This window comes from Staurois parvus, unplaced genomic scaffold (genome assembly GCF_062004578.1).
Source record: "Staurois parvus isolate SC_StPar_1 unplaced genomic scaffold, SC_StPar_1.0 ptg001335l, whole genome shotgun sequence".
Lineage (NCBI taxonomy): Eukaryota > Metazoa > Chordata > Amphibia > Anura > Ranidae > Staurois > Staurois parvus.
This window is the reverse complement of record NW_028319131.1, coordinates 800,747-818,321: the sequence shown is the minus strand read 5'-3', so window position 1 is coordinate 818,321 and position 17,575 is coordinate 800,747. Positions and strand designations below refer to the sequence as shown.

General features: G+C 44.9%; 1 protein-coding gene across 4 annotated transcripts in view; it reads left to right on the top strand.

Moving 5' to 3' along the window:
• The first annotated feature begins 980 nt into the window (after positions 1–980).
• Positions 981–17,575, top strand: part of LOC149436819 (transcription factor COE3-like) — a 226,444-nt gene continuing 209,849 nt past the window's right edge. For 2 of the 4 annotated variants that reach the window (XM_089661420.1, XM_089661419.1), the window contains exon 1: positions 981–1,382. In XM_089661420.1, the coding sequence (XP_089517546.1) occupies positions 1,249–1,382 (134 nt within the window). In that variant the 5' untranslated portion in view covers positions 981–1,248. The remainder of the gene's footprint in view (positions 1,383–17,575) is intronic. The other 2 variants (XM_089661418.1, XM_089661417.1) reach the window with 1 other exon arrangement.

Sequence of the window (17,575 nt, the reverse complement as noted above, 5' to 3'; positions counted from 1 at the left end):
GTAGGGATGAGGAAGGGAGGAGGCAGAGTAGGGATGGATGGATGAGGAAGGGAGGAGGCAGAGTAGGGATGGATGAGGGAGGAGGCAGAGTAGGGATGGAGGAATGAGGAAGGGAGGAGGCAGAGTAGGGATGGATGAGGGAGGAGGCAGAGTAGGGATGGAGGAATGAGGAAGGGAGGAGGCAGAGTAGGGATGGATGATGGAGGATGCCGAGTAGGGATGGAGGAATGAGGAAGCGAGGAGGCAGAGTAGGGATGGATGGATGGATGAAGAAGGGGGGAGGCAGAGTAGGGATGGATGGATGAAAAAGGGAGGAGGCAGAGTTGGGATGGAGGGATGAGGAAGGCAGGAGGCAGAGTAGGGATGGAGGGATGAGGAAGGGAGGAGGCAGAGTAGGGATGGATGGATGAGGAAGGGAGGAGGCACAGTAGGGATGTAGGGATGAGGAAGGGAGGAGGAAGAGTAGGGAAGGATGGATGAGGGAGGAGGCAGTGTAGGGATGGAGGGATGAGGGAGGAGGCAGAGTAGGGATGGATGGATGAGGAAGGGAGGAGGCAGAGTAGGGATGGATGGATGAGGGAGGAGGCACAGTAGGGATGGATGGATGAGGAAGGAGGCAGAGTAGGGATGGATGGATAAGGAAGGGAGGAGGCAGAGTAGGGATGGAGGGATGAGGGAGGAGGCAGAGTAGAGATGGATGGATGAGGAAGGGAGGAGGCAGAGTAGGGATGGAGGGATGAAGAAGGGAGGAGGCAGAGTAGGGATGGAGGGATGAGGAAGGGAGGAGGCAGAGTAGGGATGGAGGGATGAAGAATGGAGGAGGCAGAGTAGGGATGGATGGATGAGGCAGAGTAGGGATGGATGGATGAGGGAGGAGGCAGAGTAGGGATGGAGGGATGAAGAAGGGAGGAGGCAGAGTAGGGATGGAGGGATGAGGGAGGAGGCAGAGTAGGGATGGAGGGATGAAGAAGGGAGGAGGTGGTAGATGATGGAGGGGAGGGAGTCAGCTCAGCCTTCCCACTCCCCTTTGCCTCCCCCGGGACAGCCGCCTCTCAGCCTCCTGCCGGAGGATCTGTGGCAGTCAGATGCGCTGCGGCTGGGGAGAAGGACGGGCTGTAAGTCTGGCGGATGACCCCGGACCCCGGACTCGTTGGGATTTTATTGCGCGGATAGATCAGGAACGCGGGCGGACGCCGTGGGCTGCGCTTTCCTCTTCTGCGGGACTTGTGTGCGCCGGCGCCCGTGTACATGTTCTCCATCCAGGATACGCTGTCCAGGGGGGCTTTGAGTATGAAGGAGGAACCCCTCCCCGCCGGACTGTCCTCTGTCCGATCCTGGATGCACTCCTCAGGAATAATGGACTCCAGCACCGCCGCACAGAGGTAGGTGACCCCCTATTATCACAGAGAGGGATGTGCGGTGTCAGGACAGGTGACACCTCATACTGGGGGGAGGGCCACCATCCGATGCTGAGGAGAGGACTTTACAGAACTTCTGTCACAGTGCCTGGATCCCATCACTGACTGCACTGATACAGCACTGGTCACTGCGCCTGGGGACACCGACCCGGGACCTCAGCGCCTGGGGACACCGACCCGGGACCTCAGGACATGACACCCTGACCTAGGACCTCAGGACATGACACCCTGACCTGGGACCTCAGGACATGACACCCTGACCCGGGAACTCAGGACATGACACCCTGACCCGGGACCTCAGGACTTGACACCCTGACCCGGGACCTCAGGACATGACACCCTGACCCTGGACCTCAGGACATGACACCCTGACCCGGGACCTCAGGACATGACACCCTGACCCGGGACCTCAGGACATGACACCCTGAACTGGGACCTCAGGACATGACACCCTGACCCGGGACCTCAGGACATGACACACTGGTAGGAATCATGAAGGCAAGGTCCACTGGCAATGAGCTCTCAAAACTTGTCCCACTAACAATGGAACCTCAGGGCATGTTCTACTGACACTGAACCTTGGGACATGTTCTACTGACACTGAACCTTGGGACATGTTCTACTGACACTGAACCTTGGGACATGTTCTACTGACACTGAACCTTGGGACATGTTCTACTGACACTGAACCTTGGGACATGTTCTACTGACACTGAATCTTGGGACATGTTTTACCAACACTGAACCCCGGGACATGTTCTTCTGACACTGTGACCTCAGGACATGTTCTACTGACACTGATTCTTGAGACATGTTCTACTGACACTGAACCTCGAGACATGTTCTACTGACACTGAACCTTGAGACATGTTCTTCTGACACTGTGACCTCGGGACATGTCCTACTGACACTGAACCCAGGAACATGTTCTACCGACACTGATAATTGAGACATGTTCTACTGACACTACATTTTGGGACATGTTCTACCGACACTGATTCTTGAGACATGTCCTACAGACACTGAACCTTGAGGCATGTTCTACTGACACGGAACCCTTGGACATGTCCTACAGACACTGAACCTTGAGACATGTTCTACTGACACTGAACCTTGAGACATGTTCTACTGACATTGAATTCGGGACATGTTCTACTGACACTGAACCTCAGGACATGTCCTACTGACACTGTGACCTCGGGACATGTTCTACTGACCCTGATTCTTGAGACATATTCTATTGACACTGAACCTTGGGACATGTCCCACTGACACTGAACCTTGAGACATGTTCTACTGACACTGAACCCTGGGACATGTCCTACTGACACTGAACCTTGGGACATGTCCTACTGACACTGAACCTTGGGACATGTCCTACTGACACTGAACATCAAGACATGTCCTACTGATACTGAACCTCAAGACGTCCTACTGACCTCGAATCTCAGGACATGTTCCACTGACACTGAACCTTGGGGCATGTTCTACTGACACTGAACCCCAAGGCATGCCCTACTGACACTGAACTTCAAGACATGTCCTACTGACACTGAACCTCAAGACATTCCCTATTTGCACTGTGGCTTCGGGACATATCCTACTGACACTGAATCTTGGGATATGTCTTACTGACACTGAACCTCTATATAAGTCCTAGTGACTAAATCTTGGGACATGATCAACTGGCACTGTGACCTCAGGACATGTCCTACTTGCACTGTGACTTCAGGACATGTCCTAATGACACTGAATCTTAGGACAGGACCTACTGACACTGAACCCTGGGACATGTCCCACTGACACTGAACCTCAAGACAAGTCCTAGTGACACAGAACCTGAGGACATGTCTTACTAACACTAAATCTTGGGACATGACCCAGTGGCACTGTGACCTCAGGACATGTCCTAATGACACTGAATCTTAGGACAGGACCTACTGACACTGAATCTTAGGACAGGAGCTACTGACTCTGAACCTTAGGATAGGACCTACTGACACTGAACCTTGAGACATGTCCTACTGATGCTGTGACCTCAGAACATATTGCTGCACTGGGACCTCAAGACATGTCCCACTGGCAATGAACCTCAAAATATGTTCCACTGATGCTGAGCTCTCAAAGCTTGTGTCACTAACAATGTGACATCAGGACATGTCCCATTGACACTGGATCTTGGGACTTATTCCATCAACACTAAACCTTAGGACATTTCCCACTGACAGTGAACCTTATGATATGTCTTCGGGACATGCCAAACTGACATTAAACTTCAGGACACATCTACTTGACACTGTGACCCAAGGAAATGTCCTGCTGACACTGTGACCCCAGGAAATGTCCTGTTGACACTGAACCTCAGAACATGTACTACTGACACTGAACCTGAATCTCAGCACCTGTCCCACTGACACTGTGACCTCAGAACATGTCCTACTGACACTGTGACCTCAGAACATGTCCTACTGACACTGAACCTGAATCTTAGCACATGTCCCACTGACACTGTGACCTCAGAACATGTCCTACTGACCCTGTGACCTCAGAACATGTCCTACTGAACCTGAATCTCAGGACATGTCCCACTGACACTGTGACCTCAGAACATGTCCTACTTGCACTGAACCTGAATCTTAGCACATGTCCCACTGACACTGTGACCTCAGAACATGTCCTACTGACCCTGTGACCTCAGAACATGTCCTACTGAACCTGAATCTCAGGACATGTCCCACTGACACTGTGACCTCAGAACATGTCCTACTTGCACTGAACCTGAATCTCAGCACATGTCCCACTGACACTGTGACCTAAGAACATGTCCTACTGAACCTGAATCTCAGGACATGTCCCACTGACACTGTGGCCTCAGAACATGTCCTACTGACACTGAACCTGAATCTCAGCACATGTCCCACTGACACTATGACCTCAGGACATGTCCTACTGACACTTTGAACTTAGAACACATTTCCCTGACACTGAATGTTGGGATAGGTTCTCTTTGCTTCCATTGCCTTGGGCTTTGTGTGAAGTTTTCAGTGTGGTCCTCTGATTGCCGCTGTCATTGCTCAGCCGCTCAGCCGCTCAGCCGCTCAGCCGATGGATTGTTCCTCTAATAATGGGTTGGGGTTCCAATTGTTCCCTCGTAGGTTAGATGTAAAATCTGTAATTGTGTCAGTGATAGATGTACTGCCCGTGTTATATCAGTGTCATCTCCTCGTATTCACATTGTCTGGGATGTTCTGTGGATTTCAGTCACTCTGTAACCGCACAACACCAAGTCAGTGCCAGTATATTAGTGTGTTCAGGGTTAACACTTTGTCAGTGCCGGTATATCAGTGTGTTCAAGGTTAACAGTCAGTGCCGGTATATCAGTGTGTTCAAGGTTAACAGTCAGTGCCGGTATATCAGTGTGTTTGGGGTTAACACTGAGTCAGTGCCGGTATATCAGTGTGTTCAGGGTTAACACTTAGTCAGTGCCGGTATATCAGTGTGTTCGGGGGTAACAATGAGTCAGTTCCAGTATATCAGTGTGTTTGGGGTTAACACTTAGTCAGTGCCGGTATATCAGTGTGTTTGGGGTTAACACTGAGTCAGTGCCGGTATATCAGTGTGTTCAGGGTTAACAGTCAGTGCCGGTATATCAGTGTGTTTGGGGTTAACACTTTGTCAGTGCTGATATATCAGCGTGTTCAGGGTTAACACTTTGTCAGTGCCGGTAAATCAGTGTGTTCGAGTTTAACACTTTGTCAGTGCCAATATATCAGTGTGTTCAGGGTTAACAGTCAGTGCCGATATATCAGTGTTTTCGGGGTTAACACTTAGTCAGTTCTGGTATATCAGTGTGTTCAGGGTTAACAGTCAGTGTCGGTATATCAGTGTTTTCAGGGTTAACACTGAGTCAGTGCCGGTATATCAGTGTGTTTGGGGTTAACACTGAGTCAGTGCCGGTATATCAGTGTGTTTGGGGTTAAAAATTAGTCAGTTCCAGTATATCAGTGTGTTCAGGGTTAACACTGAGTCAGTGCCGGTATATCAGTGTGTTTGGGTTTAACAGTGAGTCAGTGCCGGTATATCAGTGTGTTCGTGGTTAACACTGAGTCAGTGCCGGTATATCAGTGTGTTCGGGGTTAACAGTCAATGTCGGTATATCAGTGTTTTTGGGATTAACACTTAGTCAGTTCTGGTATATCAGTGTGTTGGGGGTTAACACTTAGTCAGTGCCGGTATTTCAGTGTGTTCAGGGTTAACACTTTATCAGTGCTGGTATATCAATGTGTTCGGGGTTAACAGTCAGTGCCGGTAATCAGTGTGTTCAGGGTTAACCCTTTATCAGTGCCGGTATATCAGTGTGTTTGGGGTTAACACTTAGTCAGTGCCGGTATATCAGTGTGTTCAGGGTTAACAGTCAGTGCCGGTATATCAGTGTGTTTGGGGTTAACACTTTGTCAGTGCCGGTATATCAGTGTGTTCGGGGTTAACAGTCAGTGCCGGTATATCAGTGTGTTTGGGGTTAACACTTTGTCAGTGCCGGTATATCAGTGTGTTCGGGGTTAACAGTCAGTGTCGGTATATCAGTGTGTCTGGGGTTAACACTGAGACAGTGCCGGTATATCAGTGTGCTCAGGGTTAACAGTCAGTGTCGGTATATCAGTGTTTTCAGGGTTAACACTTAGTCAGTGCCGGTATATCAGTGTGTTCGGGGGTAACAATGAGTCAGTTCCAGTATATCAGTGTGTTTGGGGTTAACACTTAGTCAGTGCCGGTATATCAGTGTGTTTGGGGTTAACACTGAGTCAGTGCCGGTATATCAGTGTGTTTGGGGTTAACACTGAGTCAGTGCCGGTATATCAGTGTGTTCGGGGTTAACACTTAGTCAGTGCCGGTATATCAGTGTGTTCGGGGGTAACAATGAGTCAGTTCCAGTATATCAGTGTGTTTGGGGTTAACACTTAGTCAGTGCCGGTATATCAGTGTGTTCGGGGTTAACACTGAGTCAGTGCCGGTATATCAGTGTGTTTGGGGTTAACACTGAGTCAGTGCCGGTATATCAGTGTGTTTGGGGTTAACACTGAGTCAGTGCCGGTATATCAGTGTGTTCGGGGTTAACACTTAGTCAGTGCCGGTATATCAGTGTGTTTGGGGTTAACACTGAGTCAGTGCCGGTATATCAGTGTGTTCGGGGTTAACAGTCAGTGTCGGTATATCAGTGTGTCCGTGGTTAACACTGAGACAGTGCCGGTATATCAGTGTGCTCAGGGTTAACAGTCAGTGTCGGTATATCAGTGTTTTCAGGGTTAACACTTAGTCAGTGCCGGTATATCAGTGTGTTCGGGGGTAACAATGAGTCAGTTCCAGTATATCAGTGTGTTTGGGGTTAACACTTAGTCAGTGCCGGTATATCAGTGTGTTTGGGGTTAACACTGAGTCAGTGCCGGTATATCAGTGTGTTTGGGGTTAACAGTCAGTGCCGGTATATCAGTGTGTTCGGGGTTAACAGTCAGTGCCGGTATATCAGTGTGTTTGGGGTTAACAGTCAGTGCCGGTATATCAGTGTGTTCGGGGTTAACAGTCAGTGCCGGTATATCAGTGTGTTCGGGGTTAACAGTCAGTGCCGGTATATCAGTGTGTTTGGGGTTAACAGTCAGTGCCGGTATATCAGTGTGTTCGGGGTTAACAGTCAGTGCCGGTAATCAGTGTGTTCGGGGTTAACACTTTTGTCAGTGCTGATATATCAGTGTGTTCGGGGTTAACACTTTTGTCAGTGCTGATATATCAGTGTGTTCTGCATCCAGATCAGATTTCCCGTAACAATACAGAGAGGATGTTGCGCTTTATCCCGTGTCAGGGTGAAGTTGGAAATTCCCTTCATGTATTCTGATCTTATATATATTGTAGATGATTATCAGAACCCGATACGTATCTACAGTATATATTGTCACTGATAGATAGATATATATTGTTACTGCTCAGCTTCCATCCAATACATGGGGTTACAGGGGGGTAACACTGCAAATGGTACAAGATGTTGTTTCTGTCACTGAGAGGCAGCACTGTCACCATACTTCATATTGTTGGGACTTTTGTTACCTTAACAGTTACTGTATCTTAACTCTGTATAAGAAGAATGATTCTATAGAAAGGGAAATTCTCTGTATGAACGATGCCTCTCTGTAGGAAGGATGCCTCTCTGTAGGAAGGATTCCTCTCTGTAGGAAGGATTCCTCTCTGTAGGAAGGATTCCTCTCTGTAGGAAGGATTCCTCTCTGTAGGAAGGATGCCTCTCTCTATGAAGGATGCCTCTCTGTAGGAAGGATGCCTCTCTCTATGAAGGATGCCTCTCTCTATGAAGGATGCCTCTCTGTATGAAGGATGCCTCTCTGTATGAAGGATGCCTCTCTCTATGAAGGATGCCTCTCTGTAGGAAGGATGCCTCTCTCTATGAAGGATTCCTCTCTGTAGGAAGGATGCCTCTCTGTAGGAAGGATGCCTCTCTGTAGGAAGGATGCCTCTCTGTGGGAAGGATTCCTCTCTGTAGGAAGGATTCCTCTCTGTAGGAAGGATGCCTCTTTGTAGGAAGGATGCCTCTCTGTAGGAAGGATTCCTCTCTGTAGGAAGGATTCCTCTCTCTATGAAGGATGCCTCTCTGTAGGAAGGATTCCTCTCTGTAGGAAGGATTCCTCTCTCTATGAAGGATGCCTCTCTGTAGGAAGGATTCCTCTCTGTAGGAAGGATGCCTCTCTGTAGGAAGGATGCCTCTCTGTAGGAAGGATGCCTCTCTGTATGAAGGATAACTCAATAGCAGGGTTTCTCAACTAGGGTTCCTCCAGAGGTTGTATGGGGTTCCTTGAGCAATGATCAGTTTCTGCCTCTCAGATAAGTTCCCACTGACACCATTGATCTTTAGTTATTTCAAGGGTTCCTCTGTGTTGAAAAGGATGAGAAAGGCTGCTCTATAGCAAGGGTATCTCTCTGTAAGACAGGTAATTGTCTGTAGGAAGGGTGTCTGTAGGAAGGGTAAGTGTCTGTAGGAAGGGTAAGTCTTTATAGGGAGAGTAAGTGTCTGTAGGAAGGGTAAGTGTCTGTAGATAGGGTAAGTGTCTGTAGGAAGGGTAAGTCTCTGTAGGAAGGGTTAGTCTCTGTAGGAAGGGTAAGTGTCTGTAGGAAGGGTGTCTGTAGGAAGGGTAAGTGTCTGTAGGAAGGGTAAGTCTTTATAGGGAGAGTAAGTGTCTGTAGGAAGGGTAAGTCTCTGTAGGAAGGGTAAGTGTCTGTAGGAAGGGTAAGTCTCTGTAGGGAGGGTAAGTGTCTGTAGGAAGGGTAAGTGTCTGTAGGAAAGGGTAAGTGTCTGTAGGAAGGGTAAGTCTCTATGAGAAGGGTAAGTGTCTGTAGGAAGGGTAAGTCTCTGTAGGAAGGGTAAGTGTCTGTAGGAAGGGTAAGTGTCTGTAGGAAAGGGTAAGTGTCTGTAGGAAGGGTAAGTCTCTATGAGAAGGGTAAGTGTCTGTAGGAAGGGTAAGTCTCTGTAGGAAGGGTAAGTGTCTGTAGGAAGGGTAAGTCTCTGTAGGAAGGGTAAGTGTCTGTAGGAAGGGTAAGTCTCTGTAGGAAGGGTGAGTCTCTGTAGGAAGGGTAAGTGTCTGTAGGAAGGGTTAGTCTCTGTAGGAAGGGTAAGTGTCTGTAGGAAGGGTAAGTGTCTGTAGGAAGGGTAAGTGTCTGTGGGAAATGTAAGTCTCTATAGGAAGAGTAAGTGTCTGTAGGAAGGGTTAGTGTCTGTAGGAAGGGTAAGTCTCTATAGGGAGGGTAAGTGTCTGTAGGAAGGGTAAGTCACTGTAGGGAGGGTAAGTGTCTGTAGGAAGGGTTAGTGTCTGTAGGAAGGGTAAGTCTCTGTAGGGAGGGTAAGTGTCTGTAGGAAGGGTAAGTCTCTGTAGGAAGGGTAAGTGCCTGTAGGAAGGGTTAGTCTCTGTAGGAAAGGGTAAGTATCTGTAGGAAGGGTAAGTGTCTGTAGGAAGGGTGTCTGTAGGCAGGGTAAGTGTCTGTAGGAAGGGTAAGTCTCTGTAGGAAGGGTAAGTGTCTGTAGGAAGGGTAAGTCTCTGTAGGAAGGGTAAGTGTCTATAGGAAGGGTAAGTCTCTGTAGGAAGGGTAAGTGTCTGTAGGAAGGGTAAGTGTCTGTAGGAAGGGTTAGTCTCTGTAGGAAGGGTAAGTGTCTGTAGGAAGGGTTAGTCTCTGTAGGAAGGGTAAGTGTCTGTAGGAAGGGTAAGTGTCTGTAGGAAGGGTTAGTGTCTGTAGGAAGGGTAAGTGTCTGTAGGAAGGGTAAGTCTCCGTAGGCAGGGTAAGTGTCTGTAGGAAGGGTAAGTCTCTGTAGGAAGGGTAAGTGTCTGTAGGAAGGGTTAGTCTCTGTAGGAAGGGTAAGTCTCTGTAGGAAGGGTAAGTGTCTGTAGGAAGGGTTAGTCTCTGTAGGAAGGGTAAGTGTCTGTAGGAAGGGTAAGTGTCTGTAGGAAGGGTTAGTGTCTGTAGGAAGGGTAAGTGTCTGTAGGAAGGGTAAGTCTCCGTAGGCAGGGTAAGTGTCTGTAGGAAGGTAAGTCTCTGTAGGAAGGGTAAGTGTCTGTAGGAAGGGTTAGTGTCTGTAGGAAGGGTAAGTGTCTGTAGGAAGGGTTAGTCTCTGTAGGAAGGGTAAGTGTCTGTAGGAAGGGTTAGTCTCTGTAGGAAGGGTAAGTGTCTGTAGGAAGGGTAAGTGTCTGTAGGAAGGGTAAGTCTCTGTAGGCAGGGTAAGTGTCTGTAGGAAGGTAAGTCTCTGTAGGAAGGGTTAGTGTCTGCAGGAAGGGTAAGTGTCTGTAGGAAGGGTAAGTGTCTGTAGGAAGGGTAAGTCTCTGTAGGAAGGGTTAGTCTCTGTAGGAAGGTTAAGTGTCTGTAGGAAGGGTAAGTGTCTGTAGGAAGGGTGTCTGTAGGAAGGGTAAGTCTCTGTAGGAAGGGTAAGTGTCTGTAGGAAGGGTAAGTCTCTGTAGGAAGGGTAAGTGTCTGTAGGAAGGGTAAGTGTCTGTAGGAAGGGTTAGTCTCTGTAGGAAGGGTAAGTGTCTGTAGGAAGGGTAAGTCTCTGTAGGAAGGGTAAGTGTCTGTAGGAAGGGTAAGTCTCTGTAGGAAGGGTAAGTGTCTGTAGGAAGGTAAGTGTCTGTAGGAAGGGTAAGTGTCTGTAGGAAGGGTAAGTCTCTGTAGGGAGGGTAAGTCTCTGTAGGGGGGGTAAGTCTCTGTAGGAAGGGTAAGTGTCTGTAGGAAGGGTTAGTCTCTGTAGGAAGGGTAAGTCTCTGTAGGAAGGGTAAGTGTCTGTAGGAAGGGTAAGTCTCTGTAGGAAGGGTAAGTGTCTGTAGGAAGGTAAGTGTCTGTAGGAAGGGTAAGTGTCTGTAGGAAGGGTTAGTGTCTGTAGGAAGGGTAAGTGTCTGTAGGAAGGGTAAGTCTCTGTAGGGAGGGTAAGTCTCTGTAGGGGGGGTAAGTCTCTGTAGGAAGGGTAAGTGTCTGTAGGAAGGGTAAGTCTCTGTGGGAAGGGTAAGTCTCTGTAGGAAGGGTAAGTGTCTGTAGGAAGGTAAGTCTCTGTGGGAAGGGTAAGTATCTGTAGGACGCAGGGGCAGACTGACCATTCAAGCACTTGGGCACTGCCCGAGGGTCCGGGGTCAGTAGGGGGCCCCATGAGATGCCCTTGATACCTTTCATAGGCTTTTTTGGATGTGGTTTGAGTGTTGGCGAGGACATAGGGGCCCCATGATTTCCAATTGCCCAGGGGCCCCATGAGTTGTCAGTCCACCCCTGGTAGGACTCTCTTTCAGTCTCTAACATGTTGTAAAATCTCTGCGTACAATCAGAAGGTCCTCATTCCCGCCCTATGCCACTGTGCCGGAGCTGAGCGCCGGAGCTGAGCTAGCGGCTGTGTACACCCCGGACCAGAGCCAGTGGCGGCACATGGACTCAGCAACAGAAAATGCATCCTGTGAGGAGGATGGGGAACCCTGGAAGGGGCTGATTCATAGAACAGAGAGACGAGAACAAGAACATCATGGCGTTAGGACTGTGATTGGCCAGTGTGGGCTACAACTCCACATTGTGTACCCTTCTGATGTCTTTGTGTTTTATGAATTCATTAAACAATCTCACTGCAAAGGATGGATGTTATGGTCGGACCTGTCATCAATGAGGTCCAAACTTTCAGCAGCCAAATATCATTTTCTAGGACAGGATGGGAATTAGTAGCTGTGGGAGATTAATGGCGATTCTCGGTACTTTCCTGATTTGTTAGAGAGATGTTCAGACAGACAGAAGAACAGGGAGGGTATGCCTGTACAGGGGCATCACAAAAGGGTCTGCAATTGTTTTATTATATATATATATATATATATATATATAAATGTGTATATATATATATATATATATATATATATATATATATATATATATTTATTTATTTATTTTTTTCTTATTATTATTCTTTTAAATTTTGGTTTATTACTTTATTTTTTATTTTATTTTTTAATTATTAATTTCTTTATGTATTTTATGCATTACTAGTATTTTCCATTCTTATGTAATAGATACATTTCGTAAAAATGAAAACTAGTATTCATACATACAACAAGTGTATATATATATAATTTAGAATTTTATATATAGGTGTGTGTATGTATGTATAGATATATATATATATATATATCTATCTATATATATATATATATATATATATATATATATATATATATATATAATATATATATATATATATTTTTGTTTATTACTTTACTTTTTATTTTATTTTTTAACTAAATAATTTCTTTATGTATTTTATGTATTACTAGTATTTTCCATTCTTATGTAATAGATACATTTCATAAAAATGAAAACTAGTATTCATACATAAAACAAGTGTGTATATACATATATATGTTAGAATTTTATATATAGGTGTGTGTGTATGTATGTGTATAAATATATATATATATTTATACGTATACATACACACACCTATATATAAAATTCTAACTTTTATATATATATATATATATATATATATATATATATATATATAATTTCTTTTTTTGTTTATTACTTTATTTTTTATTTTATTTTTTAACTAATTAATTTCTTTCTTTATTTTATGTAGTACTAGTATTTTCCATTCTTATGTAATAGATACATTTCATAAAAATGAAAACTAGTATTCATACATAAAAAAAAAGTGTATATATATATATAATTTGTGTGTTTATTTATTTTTTATATTAGTATATACTCTGTACATATACTTTTTTTTTACTTTTGCATAAGCCTAGAGAATACTACTACATATTAATACTTGAAAATAACCCTTGTATTTGGCGCACACAGGCCATGCTATTTCTCCCACTGCACCTGTATGTTATCCCTCTATATCTCCATGTACGCCGTGGCCTGCATCGCTTGCATTGTACAGTGCCGCTGCAGAGGATGGCGCTATATAAATAATAACGGGTATCGGTAGCACACAGTGTTGTGGGACATTATTAAACCACGTACAAACCACTTCTGTATTTGATATTTCTGCTGCCATTGCCAAGTAATCAGCAGTGGTAATGGGATCAATATTTCATGCTTTCTAGTAAATCTTTCTGTCACTGCAGCAGAGCGGAACATTTTAAACATGGCTGAATAAATTCAGCACCTCATCGTAATATGCAGACAGAAACACAGTACTGGCATAGGGAAATGCTGCATGTCATGTATTTTGTGTGGACAGGTTCTCTTTAAATTTATGTTCGAAAAAAAAATTTGACCCGGATATTTTGAGTGCACCCACCTACCTGTCTTGTTTATATCATGAATGTTGTTCAATGATAAAGATAAAGAGATTAAATATATAAATATACACATCGCGTAGATCAGCCTTTCTCATAGTTCCTCCAGAGGACATTCTACAATTATTACTTCTTCCCACTGACCACTGAGGAGAATTTTATCAATGGATTCCAGGTGAAGGAGGCCCTTCTACTAATGTTCACCAATAAAGGGAGTCCTTCTACCAATGACCACCGATATAAGGGACACCCTTTCCCAATGACCACCAATATAAGGGACCCCCTTTCCCAATGACCACCAATATAAGGGACACCCTTTCCCAATGACCACCAATATAAGGGACCCCCTTTCCCAATGACCACCAATATAAGGGACCCCCTTTCCCAATGACCACCAATATAAGGGACCCCCTTTCCCAATGACCACCAATATAAGGGACCCCCTTTCCCAATGACCACCAATATAAGTGACACCCTTTCCCAATGACCAGCAATATAAGGGACACCCTTTCCCAATGACCACCAATATAAGGGACACCCTTTCCCAATGACCACCAATATAAGGGACACCCTTTCCCAATGACCACCAATATAAGGGACACCCTTTCCCAATGACCACCAATATAAGGGACACCCTTTCCCAATGACCAGCAATATAAGGGGTACCCTTTTTCAATGACCACCAATATAAGGGGTACCCTTTCCCAATGACCAGCAATATAAGGGGTACCCTTTCCCAATGACCACCAATATAAGGGACACCCTTTCCCAATGACCACCAATATAAGGGGTACCCTTTCCCAATGACCACGGCACCCTTTCGATGACCACCAATTAAAGGAAAATTTTTCCCACTGACCACCAGCAAAGAGGACCTTCTTCCAATGACCACCAAAATAAGGACACTTTTTTCCACCTATTCCACATGTGAAGGGACACCTTCTTCTAATGGCAATAAGTGTAAGGGGAACTTTTCCCAATGACCACCAAAATAAGGTGTCCTTCATCCAATGACCACCAAAATAAGGTGTCCTTCATCCAATGACCACCAAATAAGTGGGTCCTTCATCCAATGACCACCAACAAAAGGGTGTTCTTCATCCAATGACCACCAATATAAGGGGGTCCTTCATCCAATGACCACCAAAAAAGGGTGTCCTTCATCCAATGACCACCAAAAAAGGGTGTCCTTCATCCAATGACCACCAATATAAGGGACACCCTTTCCCAATGACCATCCATATAAAGAGGGTCTTTCTTTTGATGACCACCAATTAAAGGAACATTTTTCCCACTGACCACCGGCAAAGGGGACCTTCTTCCAATGACCACCAAAATAAGGACACTTTTTTCCACCTATTCCACATGTGAAGGGACACCTTTTTCTAATGGCCATAAGTGTAAGGGGAACTTTAACAAATGACCACCAAAATAGGGTGTCCTTCATCCAATGACCACCAATAAAGGGGGGTCCTTCATCCAATGACCAAAAACAGGGGGTCTTTCTTTCAATTAACACCAATGAGTGAGCATTTTTCTCACTTTACCACCACTGAAAGGGGGGGCTTCTCCTAATGACCACCAATACAATGGGCCACTTTCTGGAGGACCAACAAAATAAGGGGATCCTGCTTCCAATGACTACCAATATAAGACGGTCCTTTTCCCAATAACCACCACTGTAAGGAGCACTTTTCTCACCACCACTGAAAGGGGACCCTTCTCCTAATGACCACCAATATAATGGGCCACTTTCCCAATGACCAACAATATAAAGGGTCCTTCCTCCAACGACCACCAATAAAAGAGGACCCTTCTTCCAGTGACCACCAATATAAGGGGATCCTTCTCCCAATGACCTCCAAAATAAGGGATTCTTTTTACAATGAACAGCAATATAGGGGGGTCCTTCTTCCAATGACCACTAATATGAGGGGCTCTTCCAATGACCACCAATATAAGGAGCTCCTTCTCCCAATGACCACCAATATAGGGGGGGCCTCTCCAATTTTGGGGTTCTTGCAATAAACACCAATATACAAGGGTCCTCCTTCCAATGACCACCAATATAAGGGGTCCTTCTTCCAATGACCTCCAATGTAAGGGTTTGTCTTGCAATGAACACCAATATAAGGAGGTCCTTCTCCCAATGACCACCAATATAAGAGGTTCTTCCAATGACCACCAATATAAGAGGTTCTTCCAATGACCACCAATATAAGGGGCTCTTCTGGGGGAGGCTCTCCTAATGACCTCCAATTTTGGGGTTCTTATTGCAATAAACACCAATATAAGGGGGTCCTCCTTCCAATGACCACCAATATAAGGGGCTCTTCCAATGAACACCAATATTGGGGGGGGGCTTCTCCCATTGACCACCAATATAAGTAGGTCCTTCTCCCAATGACCGCCAATATAAGGGGGTCCTTCTCCCAATGACCGCCAATATAAGGGGGTCCTTCTCCCAATGACCACCAATATAAGGGGCTCTTCCAATGACCACCAATATTAGGGGGGGTCCTTCTCCCAATGACCACCAATATAAGGGGGTTCCTCTCTCAATGACCAATCTAAGGGGGCATTTTTCAACGAGGGAAAACGACATTGTGCGCCATTCTTTTCTGGCCATTATTATCATTTGTTTCATTGAACTATTTTCCAGACAATGACGTTGTGGTGTACAGCATTCTTAAGCGTGATACAGTAAGTTCTCCGCATTCCTTCATCTTCTTATTTCTTCTTTTGTCTCATCTGGCCATTCGTGCCCCTTGTACCCTGAGCTGTTGAACCTGCAATTAATATCAGGGGCTCCCTGAGACCTGAAAGGTATTTCAAGGGTTCCTCCGTGTTAAAATGTCTGAGAAAGGCTGAAATCGAGTTTTGAAGATGAGTTCTTCATATTGCCGAGCTCTTCTGGAATGTTCCCGTGAATCCGCCCGCGTTTCTCACCAGTTACAGTGACATGTCCAACATCTGGCTTTGCTCAGTGCATCATTAATTTCCCTTTAATTGTCCGGCCTGCTGACTGCGGGAACACGTGTGCCTGTAATACGCTCGTTACCGAGAGCGCTCTCTGCGTGTTGACACGTTTTACAATAAACAGACTTTATTAATTAGGGAAGAGCAAGCAAACACATGTTCATTAGGGTGTGCGGGGTGTCCGGCCTTGCTCACCGATTAGACAATCCGTAGAGCCAAGGCAGCGCAATGTTCGCACCGGTCCAAAGATAGAGCGTCATAAGCAGACCCCGTAACGCGTATCATCGTCCCAATTAAGTCTCAATCCATACTCATGGTGCACCATTGTATGCCTGATGTCTCATGAGCAGGATCTGGTTCTATATGTGCAATCCATCTCTAACCAAGGTGGAGGAGCCGAGGTTTGGTCCTTGGTAGGGTCTTCTGAACACAAATCCTTGAAGATTTCCTTCTTCACACTTGACCAAAGGGAGCTTTCCCATAGGACAATAGCTACAGCTGGAAACCAGAGGAGGGGGTGGGGGGATTAGAGGGAGCATTACGAAATATACCAAAACTAGAGGAAACGATCAATGTATACTACCAGCAAATAGCAGGCCATAAACCTAGTTTTCATCAAAGACCGACGTATTAGTAATACATTGCATGTGTGAATGTTATGGGATTTTGCACAAGACATTTTGCAATAAAAATGTGTATATGTTTGAATTTTGTATAAAAAATGTGCAATAAAAAGTGGACGTTTGTGGATTTTGCAGATCGAATTTCACAATTAAATATGTACATTTTTGGATTTTTCATATGACATTTTGCAATAAAAAGTGCACATTTTTGGCTTTTACATTTCAAATTTTGCAATAAAAAAGTGTAAATTTTTTGGCTTTTGCATATCAAATTTTGCAATAAAAAGTGCACATTTTTGGCTTTTGCATATTACATTTTGCAATAAAAAAGTGTACATTTTTGGCTTTTGTATATCAAATTTTGCAATAAAAAGTGTACATTTTTTGGATTTTGCATATCAAATTTAGCAATAAAAAGTGCACATTTTTTAGATTTTGCATAGCAAATTTTGCAATAGAAAAGTGTACTTTTTTTGGATTTTGCAATAAAAAATTTAACATTTTTGGCTTTTGCATATATAATTTTTCAATAAAAAAAAGTGTACATTTGTGGATTTTGCAGATCAAATTTCACAATTAAATATGTACATTTTTGGATTTTTCATATGACATTTTGCAATAAAAAGTGCACATTTTTGGCTTTTACATTTCAAATTTTGCAATAAAAAAGTGTAAATTTTTTGGCTTTTGCATATCAAATTTTGCAATAAAAAGTGCACATTTTTGGCTTTTGCATATTACATTT